Source organism: Protopterus annectens, chromosome 1.part1 (genome assembly GCF_019279795.1).
Source record: "Protopterus annectens isolate FY-2018-M chromosome 1.part1, PAN1.0, whole genome shotgun sequence".
NCBI lineage: Eukaryota > Metazoa > Chordata > Ceratodontiformes > Protopteridae > Protopterus > Protopterus annectens.
In genome coordinates this window covers 420,768,563-420,795,766 of record NC_056726.1, presented here as the reverse complement: position 1 = coordinate 420,795,766, position 27,204 = coordinate 420,768,563, and the positions used below count along the sequence as shown (strand labels likewise).

The following is a 27,204-nucleotide window of genomic DNA, read 5'->3' as shown; positions in this document are numbered from 1 at the left end:
AGAAAACCCATTTCAGATTGGGCAAATTATACTATCACAAACTATACCTTGATAGACAAACTAAGATAAAGCCCATTTTCACCAACCTCCATGCATCCCTCAGTAGTAAGCTACAACATTGCTACTATAAAATAGCAAAATTCACCTCTAACCTGTCTAATCGCTCACACCACTGCAATGCTATCTCAAACCTGTCCTGGATAGAATTTCACCATTATCTCAAATTTACTCAACTTACAATTGCCTATAAACTAATTTTCAAGCTCACTAGCTGCTCTGCTCACTCACATCCATCTTAAGCACACATACCCCTACTCGAACCCTCCGCTCCTCAGAGAGAACCCTACTAAAGGTAGCTAAACCCAATAAGAGAGCAGGACAAACCCTGTACTTCTATAATATAGTCAAACTTTGGAATAGCCTCCCCTCATCTATCGCACAACTGGACTCCCTAAATTCCTTTAAAACTGCACTAAAAACCTATTTTTACAAAATCCAAGATGTACATATGAAATACCATCTAAACCCCCATAACCCCAAATCTCATTGCACCAACAAACTACACCCGCAATTATTTCAACTATGCACCTGCCTTTTCTATATTTTGACTTGTTATAATTATTTGCTATAACTGTGAGACCTTTAACAAAAGGCTGGTATATTAACTGTACAAAATTTTGCTGTGCCATATTTTGTTTTCATATATTTGTATGTTATATCTGCTTGCTTGTTTTTAACTGTGGAGCTTTATTCCCCGGGTCTCCACTGAAAATTGGCTTTTAAACCCAGTGGACTTTCCCAGTCAACAAATATCAGTAAAATAAATAATAAAAAATAAAATAAAAATGTGTTAGTATAAGAAAACATTAACTCTCTGTTCATGACTTCAGCATTCAAAATGGAGGAAAAATGTAATGTGCAAAACAGGGAAACTTGGTCTCTGTGGCTTATGTCATGTTATACATGCTCCTGGTAGGATGTGCAAGCTACAGTGAAGGTAGTGCTTTGGTTTGATGGGTCTGACTTTGTAGCATAGAGAGATGGTTCCTTGCCTGACTAGTGGAACTGGGTAGGAACTGTCAGAAGTGAGTGGTCGACGTCAGCTCATCCATCCAGGAGAAAATTAACTTCTTCCACAGGAACACTGCAGGGAAAGACCCAGTATTGTTCTTCAATGCACAGGGACTCTGGCACAAGCCTAACCAGAAGAGTGCCTACACTGCAGCCCAGCATCATGGGTATGGAAATGGGTAGTAAAAGCTGCACTGCCGGCGTAGTCACCAGATCTGTAACAAATAGCGCGTGGTTTGGTAAGAACATCAGAAAACTGCTAGCCATCTGCAGAGTGATTGCCACTATTCCCTGTTCTTGCTTCTCCTGTTGGCTGTGCTGACTGAAGGAGGGAGGAATGAATGGACTGCTTGAGGGCATAGCTTGATGATCATGAGGGTTGTGAAGAGAGTGGATGTTGTAATGAATGTTTGAAGTCTCTCTCCATCAGTTGAATACAAAATATAGTGAGAGTACAGTGTGTCACCATCTGTGACATTGATGACACTGGAGGTGCCGTATCGGAGCAGGCAGCAGCAGACCACTATGTGGGAAGTACAGGGGACTTTGTTCTGTTCTGTCTTCCTAAAATAGGGGAAGGGTTCTTTTGTTACATTTATACTCAGACTCTTTTTTTTTTTTTTCAGTGAGTCATAATTTGATGTTAAATTAATAGCTACTAGAATGTGTGATCACCTTTTTCACACCTGGTCTGTGTGATTTTGTGTGTGTGAGGAGAGGTATGTTGGTATGGACTGACGTTATAATATCTGCATCTTCGTTTTTCAGTACTTTGCTTCTAATGTTTATGGAGAAAAAGAACCATTTAAATATATAACTTGTGACTAGTAGTTTTCCCATTTGTAGTTTTGATTATTGAATGCTGGACAATCATTAAATCTTAAAAATGCTCTTTTATTAGGGAAATGGAAGGAATCTGTTAGAAATCCCCATCAAGTTAAAATGCAGTTTCCTATACCCACTTTGTCAACCAGTGAACATTTTAATGCAACTAGCCTGTCCCTGAGGGAAAGAGCTATAAATCTTTGTACGGAGTGACATTATATAGAGCCAACTTGATGTGCATTACCCTCAAAATGGAATTGAGGAACTCATTCTGTCTGTTAAAACTTTGTTGTGTATTGTAATCCATTTCTGAAAAGTCAGACAAAGTTGTGTTTAAGGTGAATATTTTTTTAATTGTAAGAAGAAGTGTGCTGTATTTCTGGGACAGATGGCCATTGTTGTAGTGATTAAAATTAAACATGTTTCTAGTGCAACTCATAATTTAGCCTGCATCTAAATTTCTTCAGATTTTCCAATCACAGAATTGTACAAGTTGCTAAACTTTTAACATTTGTTTCATGGCCACTTTGTTTACAGAGATGTTTTTTTTTTCTTGTAGCGGTTTCAAATCTAGATGAGGAAAGTAAGTGGACAGTTCATTATACAGCCCCATGGCATCAGCAAGAGAACGTGTTCCTGCCATCATCAAGGCCAGCCTGCGTAGAAGACTTACACAGACAGGCCAAGCTAAACCTTAAGAGCGTGCTGCGAGGTGAGTTATTGCTCCTTACTTCATTTTCTATGGTAGAAAAGGGCACATGCAACTGATGTTCAGTTCTAGGAATAATTTGTAGGGGGTAATACATTTGCAGCTGCTTCCCAGTGGCCCCATGTTGGCTGTTATTTTATGCCGATTAAATCATACTAGCTGCTGTTTGACTGCAGCTCACTGTAAATCACACAATTTCTTTCAAAGCACACAATGTTAAGGAAAACTGTTAACTTCTTACATGCACTAGGTCACTATAAAACAAAGCTGAATATTTTTAGGAGCACATTCATCTGATATAGAAAGCTGCTCTTTTTGCTAAGCTGAAACTTAATTTTATACTGCACATAATACCATTGTATTAACAACTGCTGTTTAGATTTTCCAGCTGCAAATTGCAGGACTTGTTCACAACAAGGATGTTTAACAGTGCTGGGATATACCCATAGCAGTGGCACAGAGTGACAAAGCCCTAACTGTGGACCAGCAGACCAAATTCAGTTTGTGTCTTGGGTGCTTAACTGCAAATGAAGAGGAGGTTGAGCAGACCTATTCTGGGGGTGTGGGGTGAATCAGGATACTTGCAGGGCACACATCTTAGAGGAGGGGGTGTGGGGGTGCAGTATTTGCCCTAAGAACGGGCTCTGCCTCACCAAGCCAGTGTTAGCAGTAACCTTCATCAGCAGGAGTTCAGAAACACACAGTTGAATGGGGAAGGCACATGGGGTCCCTACTATGATTCAGGCACCTCCTTTCCCACACAAGGATGTGGGGTTAGGGGCTTAGAAATGCCCTTTGTTTCCAGGGTACTAACAGTGGCACAAGCAACCTGTTGGCTGCCTGTATGATGGCTTCCCCAGGTGGCTGTCACCCCATATGGTTCTGGGTATATCCCTCATACAGGGGAATGAGTGGGCTTACCCTGATAGGGGGTAGATTAATGGCTGGCAGACAAGACGGTAAAAAAAAAAATAGTGCTGGGATATGTGTTTCAGCATCTGAGAGTTGAAGGGTTTTTTTTTAAACAAACGTTAGAAACATTTAATTTACTTTAAAAATAAGTTCCAGAATTGCATATGCATGCAGAACTCTGGATTTATAAGACATTAAGCAGCTTCTGTTATTAAAAATATATTAATGTGGAAATCCAAGAGCCATTACACATGCCTTTGGTTTCAAGCATTTTAATTTTTTACACTGTTAACTCTGATCAAGCCCTGCAGCTCAGGTACACTAACTTCCAGTTGAAAATCTGAGTAGTAGTTGTGGTTCTGGTCATGTTTAGATGCACTGCATATACTGTAACCATGTTCACCAAATCAGGCGACAGGTAAGCTGCTTACAAAATGCCTTTATGTGTATTATTGTCACCTAATGAATGTAATAATTGGCAGCTGTCCTTCAGGTGTGGCTAAGGATTATTTGTCATTTTAGTATTGTGTTTATACTTTAAGTAGATGACATGATTGTGTATCACACATGTATTTTAATGTATTTTAATGTATTTTAATGTAATTTAATGAATTATAACAGTGTACCATAGGGTTATTATGGCTGTTATATTTTAATGGGACATAGGATGATGTTCCTTTAAGTGACTGATATATTATTGGCGCCAAAGTTGCTATATAAACTGTGGGTAATTTAAAAATATCGGTTCTGATGAAGTCTGTATACTATCAGATGAAAGCGCTTAACCAGTAAAGTTGTTTACAGTGTTTTAAATTATTAAAGAATTAAAGAATTTTTCCTGGACGTTCTGTTCGAGCTGTGCTCAAGTCTAGCTTTATTCCTGCTCCAGTTTGTGGTTTGTGACGTTTTAGATGACAAACTGCTTCATCTCTGATAGTTATTCTATTTATTGAATTTCTTGTATGTATATTGAACCTTTTCTGTAATGAAACTAAATCTTGTAACCTGTAGCATTCTTGGGGTGATTATTATTTATCTTGATGATAGACCCCAAATTATGGATGTGCTCAAAAACATGTACCAGGTCCAGTGTGTATTTTTTCTCTGTCTACTATTTGGTACATTGTGAGAGTTTTAACTGTACCCTTTGTATGTCATCGTAAGTTCACTTATATTCTTGATGTATCATCGGCCCTACTAAAATTCTCCTAAAACTGCTATGTTTGCACTAGGCAGTAAAAAAATATAAAAAGTTTACACACTGCCAGATCTATAGCCTTTTGCCTGACAATTGGCACAGAGGGTTAAGGCTATGAGCTGTAGTTTCCGTGGTACAGGGTTTGATTCCTCAGTCCTCATCCACCTACTGTGTGATTTTGAACAAGTCATTTAACAAGACAGTGCTCCCAGATAGCCCCTGAAAAAGGACCGTGTCCAGTGGCCAGTGTGGTGAGCAAGTTAGTATTTTTGTTTGTTAGTTACAGTAAGAGTTAGGCAAGGGGATCGTCTGCTGCCGACGCAAGCAGTAAAGGGGCATGATTATTTCTTTAGCCTAGGCACAGATCAGTTCCAGAGCTGTCCCTAAAAAGAATAACTGTAATAGAAGCAAAACATTTAAACAGCTGTCAATGTTCATGACAAAACTGCTTCAGTGTTTCTTCTGAACTGTGGGAAGGATCTTCGTGCCACAGTATCTTTTTTGAAGATGTGAGAGGCTGTTGTTTTTTTTTTTGTCGGGGTGGTGGAAGGGATGCAAAAAGAAGCATTGCCCAGAGTGACACCAATACACAACTCTAAAACAGCCTAAGCCACCTAAAACAACCCCAAACCAAAATGTGCACTTGCTTCTAAAGGAAAACAAAGTAAAGTACAACATGGATCACATCTTTAATTTATTTTAATTGAAAAAAAATGTATATATATATATATATATATATATATATATATATATATGGGTCTGCTTTAGAACAACAAAATGCCACTTACTCGAAACCCATATCACCGAGATGAAAACACTAACATCACCAACACACCGACGTCTCGGAACACTGACTAACCACTTCAGGTAAGTAACTGCTTGGCCAGCCTGTTTAAACTTTGCCCCTTACCCCCATGGTAGTGCAATCTCGGAGTTGGTATATTTAGTTGGGGGGGTGCAGCCCCCCCCCCCCACATATAGGGGTGTGGGGGGTGAAGCCCCCCACATGGGTGAGTTTGATTTTCTTCCATTTACGTGTTTGTGTCAGATGGCTAACCGGTTACTTACTTGGAGTAGTTAAGTGGTTAGTCAGTGTTCCCGGATGTCAGTGTGTTGGTGCTGTCGGTGTTTTCATCTCGATGATAAGGGTATTTCCTTGTTGTAAATTAGACCATTATAGATATAGATATAGATATAGATAGTATTGCAGACTGCACAAACAAAAATGCTCATACAAAGCCTCCAAAAAGCAACACTCCCTGTGTAAATCATTCCCTAGAAATTAAACTTTTTTGTTTTTCTTAGTTTACGTGGCATACAGTTCCATGCTGCGGTGGTAGTTTTAGGGAATGCTTTCTGCTATATGTTTTTGTATCTTCCTCCCAGGTGGCAGCTTCTCCCTGGTGTCAGTGCACTGTTGCCAGCTCCTTTGTGTATTCTGCTAGTTCTGGTTCTTTCCATATTAATATTTCTTCCTCTAACATCCACTCTACTGGTTTCTGTGTTTCTGACACTTGGCTCCATTTTGTACTATGCTGGTGCTAATTTTGTCATGTCAGCTTTCCGTGTCAGTGCCCTTGGTTCTTGGACCTCCATCACAAAGGCTGATATCAGGCATCCCACTGCTGCATCTTATGTATGTGTGTACTCAGTTTGCTTGATATTGGTGGGCCATTGTCCTACTCTATTTTTTTTCTAATGCCATTGACCTTGGCAATGGTTCTTGTTCAGTCCTCCTCCCGTGTCTTAAGGTTGGAAAAGGCTCATCAGTTCACACCATCATTCAAATCCCTCACTCATCCTATCTCCTCATTTTCCTAATCTGGCAAAAAGAGTTTAATGTCTTCTGACAGAGATCCACTTGAAAACAAAGATCCAGGAAATCCTTGACCAAAGCTAAACATTCAAAATCACCTTTGGACCGTCCCACACAAGACACAGGCTAGAATGAGAAGGCAAGCTTCTTCCTGTCACCTCCGGAAGAACCTAATTTTGCATAATATTTGTAGATGATGCAGCTGTCAGAGAGGTGGAACTTTGACCCCCATTCCTTTTCTCCAGAAGCCTATTTATTTTTATTTTCCAAACCACTTGGGTGGTCCCCCTATTGATAAGCATTCTAAAGGATGCAACAGAAGTGACATCAGCATACTGTGGCATAGTGCTCAAGAGAGTGTGCAGTTTGGGCAGAAATTTATAAACCAAATGCTACTGTATCTGCAGTGATCATCCATTGGGTTCCCATACCCCAGAGCAGAACGATCCTTCCTCCACTCAAGGAATCTAGAATGATAGGTCTTGAAAACAAGTTTTTACATCTGCTACCTTATATTTATGACACTGAATTATTACTATAGCACATAGGTTCATAGGTGTGTACTAGGTTAATTGCCCTGGGGCCTTTACAAGCCTTGCCCATAGAAGTGCCCTGGCATTGTGCCGCTCATCATTAGTCCCCAGTGCCTCTATCAAGTAGAGCCACTGGAGTGGCCCCCGGGGTGAACTTTCTATTTCCCATCCACTCATCAAGATTTCTCTTGAAAAGGGGTAGTGAGCTGCTCTGCTTGACATGTATGGGAAGTCTATTCCAGAGCATGGGCAGTCTCTGGGTTATGAACCTGGCCCTCCAGCATGTTCTGTTGATTGTGGTAATGAGGTTGAGGTCCCTGGAGCGTGTGGTGCAGAGGGACTGAGATTTTTTTAGATGTAGCATTTCTAACAGTGCTGGGGCAGACAAGTCAAGCAGAAATTGCCTCTTAGTAGACAATATGAGACAGCGACTAGCTGGAGTTTTTTGAGTCTGTCCATATAGGACATGTGTTTAAGGCCTAGGATCCTCTTCATGAGATACTTTTGTGGCCTCTCCAGCTGTTTCAGGTGTCTAGTGAGGTACATGCCAAATGGGGCATTATACTCTATGATTGGTTTAATGAGGGAAGAGTAGAGAGAAATGATGACCTCTTTCTTCCTGGATGCAAAATCCTTGGTATTGAGATGTGCCACATAGAAGGTCATTCTGACCACAGTGGCAATGTGGTGGTCGAAGGAGAGGTTGCTGTCAGCCTGTGTCCCCAGATCTCTTATAACGCCTTCAGTGTTCAGCGGGCTCCAGTTGATGTGGCAATTAGTGGGAACTGAATTTTTCCCAAAGGAGATGACAATACATTTTTTGGCATTAAGCTTAAGGCCATGGTTTTGACACCAGTCATTGGTCTCAGTGAGGCCTTTCTGTAGGATGTCTGCATCACTTGGGGAGTTAATAATGGCTCCCAGCTTGCAGTTATCTGCAAATGTGGTCAGCCAGAATCCCTCCATGCTGGCCTGGACTTCTGAAAAGTAGATGCCAAACAAGAGATGACCCAGGACCGATCCCTGTGGGACTCCACTCATGACTGGTCAGCAGTCTGACTTGGAGTTCACTACTTTCACACTGTGGGTTCTATCTGTGAGCCAATTTGCAACCAACCTAATGATATAGGGGTTGATGCCTAGTTTGGTGAGTTTATCAGTAATGGTGTATTTTCAGAGAGATTTGGTAGATGAAATGTGAAGAGTTGCAGGAAAGTCCTTTGAACAGCAAGATTCAAATCCAGGCAACTCTTTCACCTAACTTAAATAGTCTCATGGTTGACATAGTTCATAAGGTGGCAGTTAAGAGCTGCCAGAGCAACAGTATCCAGAACTGCCACATGGTGACACTCTTGGCTGCATTTCATTTAGGGCTCCCTTCTTTTCAGACCTGAAGTCTCTCTGAGCATTGTAAAAACATGAACGAGGGCAAACAAGGCTCTCAGTGCTGTAATTTTCCTTTACAGACCCATTACCTGTGGAATTTACTGCCTCAGTTGTGTTGGGAGTGCCCAACCTTGGCCTGCTTCCATTGATCTTTTGGAACTTATTTGTTTGACTTTCCATTTGATGATACGGGATGATTGGTGTATGCATTATTTAAGCAGATTTCACTATTTTTCACCTGTTCTGGTGATCTTTATCTCTAAATGTTTTTACTTGAGTTTGCTTATATGTCTGTTATCGGTTTACCTTGTTTTGCTTTTTTACATCCGGTGTTTTGCTTAACGTACTTAAATGGAATTTAAGTTGGATATAAAATTCCAGCACCACAATATACTGTTACTAGGATCTGGAGGAGCCAGCACCAGATGTGATTCTGGAATTATCCACAATAACAAGAAAGGGATTGAGACCAGCCAAACTACCACCTTTAGGTTTCCGTCAAGGTTATTGATCAAGAGGTGGTACTTCTTGATGCTCATTGGGGGCAGCTTCAGGGTAGACTGAAGCATTCTTTATTCTTCTCTTCCATTCTGGAGACAGTTATGAGAGTGGCAATTATCCCTAAACATTCAAGCTTGGAGAAACATCTTCAAAGACAAGTGGATAAACGAGAACATTTCCAGAGGTTGTACAGTACCCTTTCTTCCCTGTCCAGATTCCATAATTGCCATTGCCAAGTATTGTACCCCACCTGAAAGAAGATGTTAAAGGTTCTCAGCAAAAGAACCATCCAGGAGGTCACAAGAAACCTGAGAGAAATGATATTATTCCTGATTATTTTTGCTACCAGAGAAAATAATAAATCTCAGTGGCCCAAATGTCTTTATCCCCCCCCCAAAAAAAAAGAATGGTCACAATACAGTTCAGTTACCTTGCTTATCAGGAGCCTGGTTGTGTTCTTTAGACCCCCCAGAATGCCTATCACCAAAACAGCCATGGAATTAAAGATAATTCAGGGCTTTGGGGTCAGATAAAGTTGTTAACAGTTCAGGACTCTCTCCATTTCATTTCAGCCCACAGGGTGTTCATGAAGTAGATGCCAGTAGTTACTGCTCATCAAAGATGACAGGGAATGAGCAAAATTACTTTTAGCAGGCAACTAACTCTTCACTGCTCCATCTCAGAATGATCTTGTTGACAGAAGGAAGTCAGTCTTTGCTCAAACTGTTCTCTTTTTTCTGTGACAGTCAAATTCACAAAGTCACAGTTGCTCCAAATTCGGTGTTAATGTTCACAAACTGCTCTCTGTTGGCCTTCCCTTCTGTAGAACAAAACTATGTCCTTCCAACAGGTTGTTGCTTTAATTCACTCAGCTTAGATTTTTTCCTATCACAGATCTATCTGAAGGCTTTATGTCTAATGGCAGCTTCAGTTTTCATGATTCCTTTTGTCTGATTTCACATGTGAGTTCTCCACTGGACAGTTTAGGTTCATTGTTCCCAACTTCTCAGTCAAAGCTGTCATCCATATTGATATCAAAAGCCTGTTGATCCCACCTTACGCAATAGTTGGATCTGCCCAACCTTTCTTCATGAAACCTGTTGTACTTCAGTCTCTTCAGGCTACATTTACCATGGATGCATCAAGTGTAGCATGAGGAGGCATTACAATGGAAAGACTGTCTAGTATACCTAGACACTTTGACAGTTTTGTTTACTTACAGATGACCTGAAAGTGAGGGCAATTGTACAGTGCGATCCATATAGTCAGACAGCATTGGTGTAGTCTCTTATTTCAGCAAGCTGGGGAAAAATGCATTCCCACTCACCTTCTCAAGAGGCAATAAAGATGTGGCAGTGATATGTCAACTTGCCATGATTACTGGTAGCGATTGGTCATTCAGAAATATCTCAGATCTCTGTTTAACAGTGTGATACCTCATGAGTGGTCTCTGAGCTGATCATTTGCAAACAGATTCTTTCATTTCTGGGGTAGTCCAGTGTGTGATCTTTCTGAGTCTCCACTCATGTCCAAATATCCTAAGTTCTTTTCCCTTGATTCCATCAAGGGAGGTCAGCCAGGGGTGCCTTAGCCAAACTGAAGCATAATGGACCCCTTTAGGCTCACGCCCAATGTCCTATGATTATGAGATTTGTTGAGAAAGCCAAGTTCCTCAGAGCCACACTAACTTGTAATAACTCCTCCAGTTAACTCTTCTGTGTCTCTTTCTTCTTCAGAAACTCATCCCACTGTGTATTTCTTCAAGACACTGTGTTCTCACCCTTCAGGCTAATCACAACCAGCTCTTCATTCACAGAGGATGACAGTATGTTCTCTTCTATTCCTGTAATTGTCAAAGGTCTAGACTTTGTATGGAGAGACTAGTACCAGTTATTATTTTCTCATAAAGACAACCTACCCAGAATACTTAACAATCCAAAAACACTTGCTTTCTATGTGGGCAACCAGTAAATGTCTGCACCGTTCCCTTGGTCCTTTCTTACTTTTCTGAGAGTTTTCATTATGGATATATTAATTCCTCCATTAAATCTTTGTTAGTAGTTGTTAAAACTAACCTACATTTATGCCTAAAGTTGTCATAGTGTCCAACTTTCACCAGTCTATTTGCTGTGTTTTTTGTGAGTACTGTAATTGTGGTAAATATGTGCTTCATTGTACGGACATTCACGATTGTCTTTCATTTTATGTAGACAGAATCATATCTGTCTGCAGGGACGGTCAGTTATTTTTCCCTTTTATAAAGCTAAATTGGGCACTAAAGTTGCCAATCACAGCTTATCAGGTGGTAAGCAAACTACAATGATTTCTGTTAGAAGAAACACGGGAGGGCTCTTCCTGTAGCTCCCAGATCTCATTTTGTAAAGGGCTAGAACCAGAGGAAGGGACACTGTGACCCTTTCTTGTAATGCCATTCTAGATTCCAGGGAGGGGATAGAAACCCATGGGGCACACTTGTTTTTGTATGAAACATAGTATTTTCTGTTGCTAATTTAATTTTTGTAGTATTTCTTGGGCCAGTCATACATAGTAAATTTAATGTTGTGTTGTGAATCTGTCTCTACTTTTGTGTTCCTTGTGAAAGTACCTACCTATATACATGAGTGTTTTTTTTGTTGGCTCATCTTTACTCACTGAAGAAGGCTATTACAGCCGAAACCGGTTAGGGGCAGGTAGTTGGGCTTACTACCCTCTACCGTGTTATGTGATTTTTTTAATTTTCATTTTATGTATTAAATTGTGGGTTTCCACCTTTACTGCTGGCTTTTCTTTGTTTTGGATGTGCTAACTCACGAGCCATGCAGCTGCCATACGTGCATCACGCAGAATCCTGGTTCTTCCTTCCTCCTTGTTGCTGTTGGCGTCTGGTGGTTTCCCTCCATGCAAGTGGAGTATTTTACATTTATTGGTGGTTTTGGTTATTGGATTTTTTTCCATTTGCCCTGTGGATTTACTTAAGAATATTATATCATCTTTTTGGATGGTTCCTTTTATTTTGTTTTCGCTGTTTCCTGACTTGGGATGACCTACATGCAACTTCAGGTGACTACTGGACTTTATTTACTGACTGGCCTTTTTGTTCATTTTTTGAAAAGGGTTTGAATGGTCAAACTTTGTTTTTTGGGCACTCAACATCATTTAAAGAAACTTTGATTTGACTCTTTGGACATTAATTTTTGATTGCCGTCACTATCGTCATCTCAGTGAGCAGTTTGGCTGTGCAAGGGGGCTGAAGTCTGTGTCTACTGTAGCTTCATGGAAGATCTTGCGGTAATTTGGTCAGCTTCACAACGGACTTGGCTATTATTTTTTATATACAATGAGGGACTCGCAATAACAAATTTTGTGGTGGTTTATGGACTTCATTTTCCGTTGAAACTTGTTCCTGGGATTTATACATGCTATGTATGAAACAAACCTGCAGATGGCATAAAAGCCATTTTCTTGATTTATGATTCATGTATTATTATGTATTTCACAGTTTACTTTTGAACTTAGCTAATTTTGGTTCTGTGATTAAGCTTTGATACACACATACATGTTTTCATTTTTTGGAACAAATTATTGACCGCTGTTAGTATGGTTATTTGAGTGTATAGTTTAGCTGTTATAAGGGGAAAAAGTTTGTGTGCTTCATTATTTACTGTTTCTTCATGAAAATTTGTATGTAAATGGTGTGGCTTTATAACAGACCCAGTTACTATATTATTGTTTTATATACAATGCAGCATACCCAACAATTGTTTGGTTGGGGATTTATATAGATTCCACCTTTCATTGGAACCTGATCCTGGGATTTTGATATGTTATGTGTTATGCTAGCCTATAGGTGGCACCAAGATTATTCTCTGGATGTGTAACCATTTTATATATAAATCTTGGTAATATTGCATCTAGCTAACTTTAATTTTGGGGATTTCGTCTTCAATTACATAGCCATTCAATGTGACATTATCTGTTGTTACTTTAATGATTAGCACTATTACCTTTTATATTATGTTTTATATGAATGGCTTTTTCTTTGGATCGATTTGGGTTGAACGGTGACTCTTTTTTGTCTTGGGGGCTAATTTTCTATTATCCCATCGTTTCACTATTCAACTACTATATGTGTTGAAATAATATGCTTTTCATGTTTTGGGTCGGCCTTGTTGCATCATATATATCTATTATATTTTTCTGTTTTGTTGAATATTTATAGGGACTGTCATTTTGCCTACAAGAGTTTATACAGACAATGCAACTGGGTCTATACATACCGTTTATTGGTTGATTAAGCATTGACACTATTTTTGGGTCCATCATATGAATAATGTCATTGTATCTGAGTGTGGTTGTTTCATTTAGTGGACATTTTGGACTGCTCTTATTGGATCAATTTGGCGCTCACCTATTTCTGATTATGGTGATATGCAGCATTGTGGTTTTTCTAAGGGACATTTCATAATTCCCACATTACCACAGAGACTAGCTATTGTATCACTGCTATTTATGGGGAGGTACCCACTATTTTTTGGTCTTTAGGACATTACATGTGTTGGGGTTGATATTTTACATCACTCAGCATTCCACCTATATGGTGGTTTTGGTCTGTGTTGGAATTTTTACCCATTGTGATGCGCAGCATTGTGATTTCTATGTTTTATTCATGTTATATCACAAGGGCTAGTCATTGTATCATTGGGGCTTATAGGGATCAGACTCAGTTTTGGGGTCTATTTATGCCTCAAGAAAAAATATATATACTAATGAAAACAATTTGCACACTTTTATATCCTGTGGAACTGACAGAATACAAATACTATGTTGGACCTATTTTTGTGTCTAAGCTATATATACTTATTTCTCTAAACGGTTGGTCTTTGATTGGGGATTTTTGTCTCATTACTGTTGTGGGCACAGTTGACTAGTCCATTAGTGCTGTTCATTATTATTATTTTTTACTATATTTTTTGTATATATTTTTGCAACATGGCTTTGACTCCACTTATGAAAGGCTTGGCCTCTGACATGAATGATTTGGCCATTTTTGGTTTAGGTTTATCTGATATGGATAATCAATCTACGGGGGTGATTCAGGACCCAGACAAACAATGTGAAACTATGATTTTTAAGTTGGGTAAAAGCATGAAGGGCCTTCAGACCAATGTTTGGCATTTACGCCTGTTCAAGGCTTATCAACTCAAAAAGATCACACCACGAGGTTTGAGGGTGAAGGTACAGCCCTTGGTACATAATATTGATGAACAGTTAACTGATGAGTGGACGCAGATTCAACAATCTGCATCCTTAGGATTTGTGGATGCATTAGCTGGCTTTTATGAACGGGCTGTCAAACAAGGGATTCAGGAGGTACTTTGCATGGAGGTTAATACATTTGAGTCAAGTGGGTCTTTTACCTCTCGGGTTAATCAGTTAACCACAGAGTTACTCAAGCTTGAACAGGTATTAAAGAATAAAAAATTGAAAAAAGTTTGAAAGGGACGTAGGGGATAATGAAAGAGGCAAACCATTTGATATGCCTAGGAATGTCACTTTTAGGCTTCCGAGTAATAAACGCTTAGCCCCCAAGAGAAAAAGACCTAAATCTATTTTGAAGTGAAGCGCTGAGTCATTGAGTTACACATCAGGGCATGAGACTTCCTCTAATACTGAAGGGGAGGGTAACCACACAGATGCCTTACCTGATCCCAAAAGGAGGAGTTTGTCACACCCTTTGGGTTCAGGTACAGACAAGGGGGGAGGAAGCACAAGAAATGCCAAACGGAGGGTTTGGAGGTCTGTTACAACTGATGATAGAACATTAGCTGACTATATGAATGTACACATTTCCTCTGTACACCTCTCCGATTTACAAATTAAAGTTTTAAACAAAGGCCTTAATTTTGTCCCCGGCATTTTTGTTCCAGAATATACTCTAGCACAGGATGTGGTCAATTTCTGTCGTTTACTTAATTTTAAATTTTTTAAAAAAAAAAAATGATACCACTCAGGAAGTTCCAGAGTTTAGATTTAAAAGATCTAATTTTACTCCACCTATGTCACATATAGTATCCATTTTTCAGGCCAATGTCCTAAAGGATTTACATTGTAACCTCAGGGATTTTCAGGAATCCTATAACAGTCTTTCCAAGGAGGAGGCACAATGCATAGAGGATCTTAAGAATAACAAGGAAATTGTCATTGTACCAGCAGACAAGGGTGGTGCGATAGTGATTCAAGACTGGGTCAGTTACAATGAAGAAGCATTAAGACAACTGGGTGATAGCAAGTATTATATGGCTATGCCATTGGATCCAACCAGTCATTTTAAGACTAAAATTGATTCTTTTTTGACACAAGCCAAGGAAGAGGGCATCGTTACTGAGTCTGTTAGACACCAGTTGCTGGTTTCATCCCCGAGTAAACAGTATTTTTACTTACTACCTAAAATAGATAAGGATGCTAGATGTCCCCCTGGAAAACCAATAGTATCAGGGCAGGTATCCATCACTGAACCACTTTCTGAATATTTAACATATTATCTTAAACCACTACTATCTATGGTACAGGCCAGAATTCAGGATACAACTCTGACATGTAATTGGAGCCTCATTGGCTGATGTGTACCTTGGATGTAACCTCTCTCTGTACAAACATTCCCCACTGGGCAGGTTTGCAGGCTTTGGATTTTTGGTTGGGAAGATCTGGTTTATACCAACCAGCTTTAATACTTTTTTAGCATGCCTGGCTGAATATGTTCTTACTAATAATGCATTCTACTTCCAGGACCAATGTTTTTGGCATGTCAAAGGTACAGCAATGGGTGCTTCTTTTGCACCCATTTATGCTGACCTATTTATGGCCTACATTGAGGAGGTTATCGTTTATGACTCTAGTCATAATTTATATATTAATGAATTAGATATTTGGAGGCGATATCTGGATGATTGTTGGGTGGTGTGGAGGTCGGATGAAACATGCTCACATGAGTTTATTGGCTATCTCAATGATAACATATGGGGAATTGAATTTAAACTGAATTTTCATAAATCGAAAATTGTTTTCCTTGACGTTGAGGTTAGCAGGAATCCTGATAATACCTTAGCCACACAGGTTTTCAGGAAATTCCCTGAGTATAACTCACTTCTGCATGCCACTAGCTTCCACCCCCGACATATCATCCAGAATATCCCCAAATCACAATTCCTCAGAATTAAAAGGATTTGTTCAAACCTGCAAACATTTGACGACACTAGGGATGATTTGATGCATCGTTTACGTTAGAGAGGTTACCCTTCTGGTACAGTCAGCACTGCTTGTCACTGGGCTTCCACTCAGGACAGAACTACATTTTTACAATACAAGGACAAACCAAGAGATTTTTCCAGTCCTTTTGTTCATCTGGTGATAACATATGGATGTAACACACGGGGGTTTATGAATATAATTAATAGACATTGGAACATTGTTATGGCCGAGGAGAGAATACACCCTTTTTTGGGTGATAGATGCTCTTTTTCATTTAGGAGAGGACGTACATTGGGTTCCCTCTTTAGCCACTATAAGAGGGTGGGACCTAGTTCCATTGTTCCCAATCAATGCACACTCACAGGTGGCCCATTGATGGGCTGCATGCCATGTGGTCATTGTACTCATTGCAATAGGGTTCAGAAAACAAGGGAATTCAGTAGTCGCAACACATCAGTAGTCTTCAGCATTAATTTTTGGGCTAACTGCAGCACAGAATGGGTTGTCTATTTAGTCACTTGTTCATGCTCCTCATTCTATGTGGGACAAACTTCTAGACCTTTTCATCTCAGGATTGGGAAGCACCTTAGTGATATCAGGAATAAACGTCCTAATAATGCTTTGTACAAACGTGTGCAAACACAATACTGCATCTTTTCATTTCACTGTTATAGATTGTATTGTGGGTAAATGTAGGGACAAATCAGGATGGCATGATATACTTAATTTTAAGGAACACAAATGGATTATTAAGTTAGGAGCTTTGTTCCCACCTGGGCTTAATGACCAATTATAAATGCATCAATGAATTGTTGTATGCAGTACTATATATACATGAGTGTTTTTTTGTTGGGTCATGTTTACTCACTGAAGAAGGCTATTACAGCTGAAACTGATTTGGGGCATGTAGTTGGGCTTACTACCCTCTACCTTGGTATGTGATTTTTTATTTTCATTTTATGTATTAAATTGTGGGTTTCCACCTTTACTGCTGGCTTTTCTTTGTTTTGGATTTCCTTGTGAAAGTACCTACCTTTAACAGTTGCCCTTGGCAACAACATAACTTGTCTGATTAAACAGATTATTATTTTTTGATGGGGAATATATTTTGGGGATACCAGACATAAGCCTGAAAATGCACTTACAAGTCCAATAAAGTATATAAAACATGCAAATAAACAACAGTTGTCCTGTGTTTTAAAGATAACACAAGATCACAGGCAAACTGGTATGTTTAATTAAACAGACAGAGAGAGAGAGAGTAACAGCTAGTGGGGTATAGATTGTAATGAATATTTTACTTTGGACATTTCATTAATTTACTTTGAAATTAAGATAACACATGCATTATTCACTGCAGGCAAGTCACAAACAGACCCTTTGTCACTGGAGGTGCAGCCTCTGCAGTGTTTGACAGCACATTCCTCGGTCTTAGAACAGAGAGTTAAGAATAATATTGCTAATTTATTAACAAGTCATTTGAAATTAACGCACATGTTATTATTTATTAATAGCTTAAAAATGAAAATAGTTAATAGCATATTTTGTGTCAGTCCATTGCATGTCCTTTTCTATCATAATACATTCAGCAGGAATGCAAAATGCAGCCCTTATGTCAGGGATTTGTACTGTACAAGCGTATCACAAAAAATGAACTCAGGTGAATTAGCTTGCTTCTGTACAGAGTAGCTTGACCTAGTTTACAAATGAGATCGAGGAAATGTCAAGTTATTGTGACCTATTTTACAAACAAGATTAACGGGATTAAACTCCCAGTAGATTATGCGGGTAGAACACAAAGTAAATCAAACCAAGGCTACATTAACATTCAGATTTTTTAGCATTACTTTGTAACAGGACTTAAAGAATAGATAAATACTGTTTGGTATGTTTGAACCATGGTTAACCGAGTGTGTAGGTTCAAACTATCAGCTGACAACTTTCATTCTCATGTACCTCACTGCAGGAAAAGGGGTTGTTTCTGGGATGTTGTAATTAGTTTGCATAAGCAACCAGGGAAAGAATAAAACCAGTGTTAGCAGATGGTATAATATTAATGGATTACAGGGAATTAACATAACAGAGTTAATCGTGTACTGTGTCATGTACGACTGTAGAACTAATATGATTTACGCATGATAAACATAAACTAAACGTCTCTGTAGGGGCGATTAAAGTTATTTATTTTCTTTTTTTTTTTCTTGAATGCTTCTTATGTAATTCTGTGTGAGCTTGTCTGTAATTAAACATTTCTGAGAACATGCCAGGTGTGTTTTCGTTCAGACCAAAATTCACTCATGCTTCAGGGATTAAAGCAGCATATTCATTGTCTGACTTTCCTGTGTACTAAATTCACAAAACAAAATGTAGCAAAAAAAGGCTGAGCTTCTCACAGCCTTCTTCCTTTCTCCCTTTTCTTTAATGACGGCAAAACATTTGACAAGACATATGCCAAATAAAGAATCCCCAGTTTAACTGATGGGACGAAAGACTTACCAAATGGTACTAGCCACCCAGACAAATTCCAAAGAACATGTTTATAGTTATCCCATGATGCAAAGCATAAAAAAGTACATGATGATACTCGTGGAATAATTCAGACTGGTTCAGCTATTAGCAGAAGTATGCGATAATAAAGGGTGTTTGAGTGCAGTCAACATATATACTCACATTTCAGTATTTTTAGTGGATTCTCAGTGTGTTTTAGAGGATACTTGACCCAGGAAGAAACCAGCTAATGCTTCAGATGACACTTATCTGCCTCACAAAGCAGAAGCGTTAAAAAAAGAAAAGTTATTAAGGAAAAAAAGAATAAATAATCCAAAATCAGATAGTTTAAAGAAAGTATTACTGCCGAGGACATGGTCATTGGCTGGCACCTGTCTGGATTATTTGGTGTGGCACTTTGTTCAGCCAGATCTTTTATCTTGGCCTTTGTAGAATGAATTGAAAGCTTCTTTGGTGCCATAAAGTTCTGCTTAAAACTGAATGAACGTGAATTCCTTCACAAGAATCATCCATTAGCAAGTTAATGTTTTTTGCTGAGTTCACTGAAACTGTTGTCTCACAAATGCATGTATGATTGTTTTTGTGAGAACGTTGCCTACCTGCCTTAAGCAGTTCTGGGGTTACATCTGGGTTACAGCATTCTTAAAAAATCGCACATCTGTTTCCTTTGTCAAAGCAATGCTCTTCATTTACAATGGTACTTCATTGTGTTTTTGTAGGTGAGTTTGCAATTCAGTAGTATTTGAAACAGAAAGTGTGCCAAGTCAAGTCCATTTAATGGGAATGAACAAATGACTTTGAAATAATGCATTGTACAAAACAAAAAGAAATAAAAGTTGTCATAACACTGAAAAGCATGGATTTGTGAACAGAGAAGAATACTGGGATGTGAATAGCTACGTATTGTGCGGCAGCTAAGAACGTCTGGACTATGAGTCACTTGCTCTACTGCAGTATTCAAAATGTGAGTTTCATTGGGTGGGAATTAAAGTAAATGTTTTGTTTCTTAACTGGGAGGATCAACTGGGCAAGTCTCATTTGAGGTCAACACCTGGGGAGAAAAGTTTCAGATATGTTTCCAGGCAAAGGTGCTGTTATCAGATGGATGTCAGATTATAGTGTTAGAAGTCATAGATTGTACTAAATTAATCTGATGGCTGTATTTTTTTTCCTGTTTTAGGAAGTCATGGATTTCAGTGACTGTAAATTAATCTGATACCCTTAGGAAATTAAGGATTCAGTTATTAGACATTAATAGATATTTGTCCCTATTGTTACAAATGTATATATTTATTTATTTATTTATTTGACATCTGACTGAGTCCAGGGAGACTCATTTTCAGCATTGGCCCAGGGATAAAAGCTCCAAATACATGTAAAAAGAAATATCAACTCAGAAGTTAAGACAATAAAAGTATATAGTAAAGCATATGAAGAACAGAAGAATATTAAGTTACAAGTAGACATTATTACAATGAATATAATTCATTAGTATAGGAGAAAAATTAGACAATAAGACACATATTATAATTTGATAGTGACAATCAGTGAAACACAAGAGAAGAAAACAGGGTAAAGAATGAGAAAGGGATATAGACCAAGTGGGTTAAGTAGGAAAGGAATGAGGGAAATATAAGAGCATAGGAGAAAGAGTTGGAGTGAAAACAGTAAGTAGTTAGGGGGTTAAGGTAGTGGGGTATAGAGATTACGGATATAAGTTTAGGCCTATTACAGATAGTAGCTGGAGAACTAAAGGGTGAAAAGGGAAGGATTAATAGATATTGTGGAAAAGGAGCAGGTGGAAAGGGAGAGAATGGAGAAAAGAAAGGAGAAATAAATATTGTGAAAAGGAGCAGGTGGAAAGGGGAGAAGAAGGGAGGAAGGGAAGGACAAATAATATTGTAAAAATGTAGTTTGTGATAGTCAGAAAAGGATATAGTGTCAAGTAGGGTAAGAGCAGGAACAGATCCATGCTTTGCTTAAGTATTCCTTTAGAGTGATTTTGAATGAGCAGAAGTTGATGTTTGATCTAATGTTTGTGGGAAGTTTGTTCCAAGCTTTGGCAGTGGAATAGGAATATAGGGATTTTCCAGCAGTTTTATTGGGCTTGTGTATGAAAGTAGTTGTTTGTCTTTGGATCTTAGAGATCTGTTAGATAGGTAGAAAGGATAGATGTTAGTGTAGGTAGAAAGGACAGATGTTAGTGTAGGTAGAAAGGACAGATGTTAGTGTAGGACAGGCAGTATTCTTGTAGATAATTTTGTGGGCTGTTAGGAGTTGTAAGTGAGTCACTGTGGGCGCTCCAGCCAATTTAAAGATTGAAGTACTATGCAGTGATGAGTGGAATATAAAGGGTTTGTGTAAAATTTAGCAATTTTGTTATAGTAAGTTTCAAGTTTTGTTAAGAGAGAGGTCTAAAGATGTTGGCACCATAGAAGAAGGAAGGTAATAGGTAGGATTAGCAAAAGTGATTCTAGCAGACTGGTTAAGAAAAGGTGAATGTCTGTAGAACATCCCTAATTTCTCATGATTTTTTTTAATGTTTTTTATAAGGAGGTCAAATTTTAGGTTTAAGACGTATGCTGATTGTTGTCCAGAATTTTTTGAGGTTTTGAGAGTAATTTGGTTGCTGGTACGTATAGAATTGATTTTTATCTGTTGTAATAAGCTTTTTAACTTTGTTACAGAGTTGTGTTTGCCATTCATTCAATGCTTTATCTCTAAGGGACATTAGTCGCTTGGTAGAATAAGATAGCCATGGGGCATGATTGATTCTAGTTTGTTTAATCAGGGTCAGACCTATGCTATTAAGTAGATCTAAGAATCTGGTTTTGAAGTAATCAACAGCTCCATCTATGGGAAGGGTTTTTCAGGTAGCCCATTTAACAGATTTTAGTATATCTAGAAATTATTGTAGATTATTTAGATAAGTTACAGATTCGATTGTAGAAGTGTTTGTTGCGGGTATGTTTAGATGTTCTGATAGTGTATGAGGGTAGGTGATCACTTAGTGTGTTGGGGGGAGTACAGGTTTGTGTGAATTTACCAGGGTCTGATACTAGAATCCAGTTGAGAATGGATCCTTGGTTGTAGTTTTTGTCATATATTGCTGAGGATTGTATAATTTCTGTAAAGTTGCAGAGGTTAATAAAGTGGGTAGGAGAGATTGATGTAAGATTTAGCCAGTTTAACAGCACCTAGAATGATAGTTTCATAGGAAATGTTAGTTGTGATCCAATGTAAGATATTTTCAAGTGTGGCGATATGTCCTGGAGGAGTGTAGATGACTGCAATACATAGGTTTTCAGGGATTTTAGTGACTGAAGTGTTTAAAAAGAGAATGCAGTTCTTATTTTCACAGTTTATATAATCCCTTAGTATAGAATCAGTGTATTTATCTTTGTTTTATAAGTATATCTGGTTAGAGAATGAAATTTCTACCATACACTGTGTGTGTGTGCATTGAAATGTACCTTAGGAATGCACAACATTGATTCCTTGAGCTCTGGTGTCATTCCTTAGAATATGTTTTGGCCTGATCTCTGTTTCCTGGTTTGACATTCCTTCCTACTTCCACTAATCCTCCGCTGTTTATGCACATGTAGCTGATACAGGTGCAGTGTTTGCTGGATAATAAGCCAGCATACACAGTATTGTTTTATATGCATTAGGTAGCAGTGGTGACTTACATAACAGTGCTTGAATAGATGTTCTTCATTAGATCACTGTTGCAGTATTCCTTACTTTTGGGACTTTACCACTAGGTGACCCATCTATCCAGCCAGTTTTCTAAAGCTCAGATTCCTTCTCCCTGGTACAGTGTACTCCTGCCCTAGAGCACATTCAGTGTCCTAGTACAAGTGACACATACCCCAGCACCATCTGTGACGCCCCTGCACTGACCCAGTAGTCAAGGAGCCTCAGTCCTCACCACTAACACCAGTGAGGGACGTGCACATTGGGAGGATGACAAGTACACACACAGTAAAGTGCAATTTCACTTACGAGCACACAGAGATCACAGTCAGTCTGGGGCTGGTTTCTCCCTCTCTCTCCAGATCCTCAATAAGACTCCCCACTGGCACAACTATAGGGTTAAGATCTCAGCCGATTGGTCAAGCCAAAACCTCCAGCACCCTCTCTGTTCAACCAGTGCTTTGTGCCCCTGCCCAAGTTGCACACACGCACACACACACACACACACACACACACACACACACACACACACACACTGAGATTTGATTTATATTCAAACACACAGACACTCCTTCTGAAGGCTGGCACAGGCTCACTAATTATGCCCCCTTCTGCCCATACTATAAGGTAGTACCAGCTGCCACCAACCACTCTTGTCAGCTACTGTAAAGCCCTTTACAAAGGGTGATCAATTCTACTGTGTAATGTTACCATTATCCGAATGGTAAGTGTGTCCAAGACTTTAAGGCTATTTAAGAGTGGCCTGTACAGTGTTACCAAATACATACAAGTACTCTTAAGAGCTTAAATATCTCTAAACAAAATCAGCCACAGTTAAAATGTTTAAATATATTTAATAATAAATAATAACAGAACAAGACAATACTCAGTAACCCAATACAGTGACAACCGAGTTCAGAATCACAGGAAATACTTTAAAACAACATTGTAGGACAATCTCACATGAGTACAGAAAACATATAGACTGATCTTACTATTTTCCTATTTCCAAGAGAAATACTATGATATACGTCTTACTTACAGAGCCAGGCAAATACAAGTGCTGAGTGGATGTTTACAGGTCCAAGACAAGATACAAAATGCACAGACTTTCTCTTCTGAGATAGTTCTTAAATTAATAATGCACATTCATGCTGGGTTAGCTAGATGACATCACTATTTGACACTTGCCGCTAGTTCCCAGGCTAAACAGATGCCAACAGAATTTAACATGTTTCTATGAAAAATACTTGTGTCTTAGAAGCTGACACTTATCTCTTAGAATCTTGCCTTTAACTGGAAGTTGTAAAACAGTAACACTTTTACATTTTAAACCTAGTAATTATTTCTGTCTTAAGACAATAGAAAGAAACTCTAGCTGTAGATATTCTGTCTTCTAGTTGTGGTAAACACAATCGTAAAACCCTTTACTTATTTTCTCAGAGTTTGCAAGTTAACTCTGTATGTCCCAATTTCTACTATGAAAACATACATTTGCAAAGGCATATAGTCCATATACATTTCTGCTCTTTCCCAGCAGGGTGCACTGTGGTTACATTTTTGAAGCTTAGCACATAACATACAGGTTACTTACATTTGTAGACAAGCCTGTGGATCATAATAATAGTTACAGTGATATAGAATTATTTACAAAATTCTAGCTAGCTGGGCTGGCAGACTTCACACCATCTTCAGAGCTTTCTTGACCCAAGTTTAGCTTGTTAGTACTAGAGCAGCAAATGTCAGAAATATGTGGGTGGATGCGTAAACATTTAAAAAACTTCATCTTATTTGCATAAATAATAAGTCATCTAAACACTTATACAGTACATGTCTTCAGATGTTTATTGTGAAAGACTGCTTCTGGGCATTCCATCACTTTTGACTGGATATCATGCCTTGCTGACTTCTGCTGACAGTACTTAAAATCGTTGACATGGTTACCATTCAAAAACTGACTTTTAGTTTCATTTGTGTCTACAGGACTGTAGATAGTAAAGGCAGTGAAGAATAGACCAGCAAAGTTGGTGTCTCCATTGTGTATGTTAGACAAAAAGGCACTAAGCAAACATTTACTCCATCCTCTCCATATTAACTTTTTATTCCTCACTACCCTGCTGTCCAGTTTGTCAGATTTCCATTAGGGATTCTTGGATTATGTGCATCACTGATATAAATTCTTTCCAGCTCTGTGGCATAGAGGGATAAAGCCCTAACTGCTGACCTGGCATTGGAAGAGCCATTTGGGTTGTGAGAGGAATGCAGGTGTGGAGCCTGGTTGCCTTTCTCAGAGGGAGTTTGTATTTTTTGATGATACATTTAAGGCATGATTTCCTTAGTGAAAACTAGAGAAATTGCCTTCAGTGCTTTCCTATTAGGAGGCTAAGGTAGTCCTGCTGACTTATGTCACATGCAAAAGTGAAAAACAGCCGCATGCAAAATCCACCCATTTCATGGCCAGCCTTTATGGTGCTGCAAACTGAGCATGCCTAAGGGGATAAGGCCTTAAAGCAACCCCTCACTTCCATTCGTCTACTCAGATGACAGTTTCATTCCCAGTCTGCATGCCCCTAAGGAACAAATGCAGCATAGAGTTCTTATGGGGGGGGGGGGGTGAATGTGTCAGTAGGGTGGCCAGGATAAGAGCAGTAGATGGCCAGTAGTGGAGGAGTAGAGCAAAAAAATTATAACAAAGTGTAGTATGACTGTGTGGATCACAGTAGTTATAGCCGGTATTACACACTCAAACTTAAGCTGCAGTTCCATAGTTCGTACCGTGTTGCTCTCTGTATAAATGTGATATGCAGTCTGGCAGTTTATGCACAGAAGGTTAAGGCTGTGAGCTTCACTGGCTTTATCCTGTAGTCCTGGATTTGATTCTCCTTGGTTCTTATGGGCATACTCTGCATTCTGAGTGCACCAGGGACTTCACTAAAATGGGTCTCAGACCAAGGGAAGGTAAACAAGTTAACAGTATTTATAAATAAATGAAAGATATCCATATCTCTTTTAATCTGTACTTAATATTAACTTCAGTAATTCATTGGCGGGAAAGATGTCCTTATTACTGTTGTTAATGAACAAGAATATTTGCTTTATTCTGTTCAGTTTATTTCTGTGTTTCCCTGCTGTGCAGAAGGTAATGCAATACTGCAAATGAAGCTGCGGTTTTAAAATGGCTTTGAGACTATATATCCATATGAGTGTCCCAATTGCCTTGTTACTGAGACACTGTTGAAATACAACGAAAAGATTAGCAGAGGCTAACCAAGCATAGTTTAGGTTTATTTTATTTATTTATTCATTCATTCATTCATTCATTCATTTTATTTTATTTTTTTACTTATTAACTCTTCTTTTTTCTGCCTGCAGGATCTCACCTGAGGTATCCTTTAACTGCACCCACTCAGTCTATTCACTTTGCAGGTGGGGGCTGGCATTCCCTGGCTAGAAGAGAGCCCTACAGCATATTTGTTCCCATCCAAGACTTCCAATCTGTCCTCTCATCTCCAGCGAGAGACAGGTGATAAGCAACTGGCAAGGTTGCTGGACCTGCAAGGCAGCCTAACTTCTCCTCTTGGGAGCACCACCCAGTATCCAAATCCTGTAATATAGTTTTGTTTTTTTAAACAAGAAACATCTTTATTAAATTGTCATGTATGACATAGACCATGTCACATTTACATAAATGACAGTAAACTATAGCAACACAATCTCAGTTGCAAACGTTATGCATTCCAAACCGTGCCGACACAACTGTAGCCGCAAATACTATACATCACTTTTAACATATCCAGTCATTGTTAGTCAGCCATTACATAGAGATCCTGTAGCATACTGTCAAGAATGGTAATTTGGAGGCAAAGAATGGCTGCAGTATTACCTGTTGTGGGTCATAAGTGAGAAACAAAAGGCATTCCATCTTCAAATATTTTACAGGGAAAGAAAAAAAAAGAATGTTGGAAGGTACTTGGCTTCAACTCAGAATATATTTTGCCAAAATAACAAGCAGAAGAGGAAACAATTATATGGTAAGCTTTGTGTTGAACACAGCACCAGAAGTTAAAAATGGAGAATCCAGTGTGATTGCCAACAATACTTTTTTTCATTGCTCATTCCACGTCCAGTTGGCAATTCATCCAGAAAGTCCTTCAGAAGATTTGCAGCTGACACCCAGGTCTAAAGCTTTTATTCCTGAGCTGCAAGTAAATTGCATAGGAATGAGCATTTTGCAAAATGTAGTACAGGTGGCACATTTGAACCTAACAGGCTTGCCAGAAGGAGTCCAGGTAAAATGTTGCAAGTCTGGGTTATCTTGAGTGGTTTTCTGTTCTGATGGATAGAGCACTATTAGAAAAACTGCTGGGAATGCTACTTGTTACTAGGGATCTTTAATTTCCATAAAAGAGCATGGCTGGGCCTATCCCCATGGCATAGACTGACAGTGCCCTGACTAAGACCAGGTGACCCATATTCATTTAGCAGCTGTAGCATCTGAGGGATCATGCGGGGGAGGGTGACCTTGAGTGGCTGAAGCCAGCTTTTTCATCCTGGGGGAGAAGGCTATTAAGTCTGTCCTGGAGTCTCTTATTGTAGTGGCAAAGCTAGCGCTTGCTCCCTCAGTCAATGGTCTCCCTGCTGAACTAAGAACAGGAGGTGCTTGTGGAAGCATGCATGCCTTCTCTCCCATGCTTAGACAGCTATGGTGAGTCTGCAAGCAGCCTATGGACACGTTTGGGTAGGCCACTCTGGACGACCTGCAAGTTCACTACCACATGACTGTCACTGCTTGGGGAGTCAC

The 27,204-nt window shown here is 39.0% G+C and overlaps 1 protein-coding gene across 4 annotated transcripts in view; it reads left to right on the top strand.

Moving 5' to 3' along the window:
• The window catches only part of NHSL1 (NHS like 1), an 829,440-nt gene that overhangs the window by 580,892 nt on the left and 221,344 nt on the right, over positions 1-27,204 (top strand). For all 4 annotated transcript variants that reach the window (XM_044075526.1, XM_044075534.1, XM_044075551.1 and 1 more), the window contains exon 2: positions 2,456-2,608. In XM_044075526.1, the coding sequence (XP_043931461.1) occupies positions 2,456-2,608 (153 nt within the window). The remainder of the gene's footprint in view (positions 1-2,455; positions 2,609-27,204) is intronic.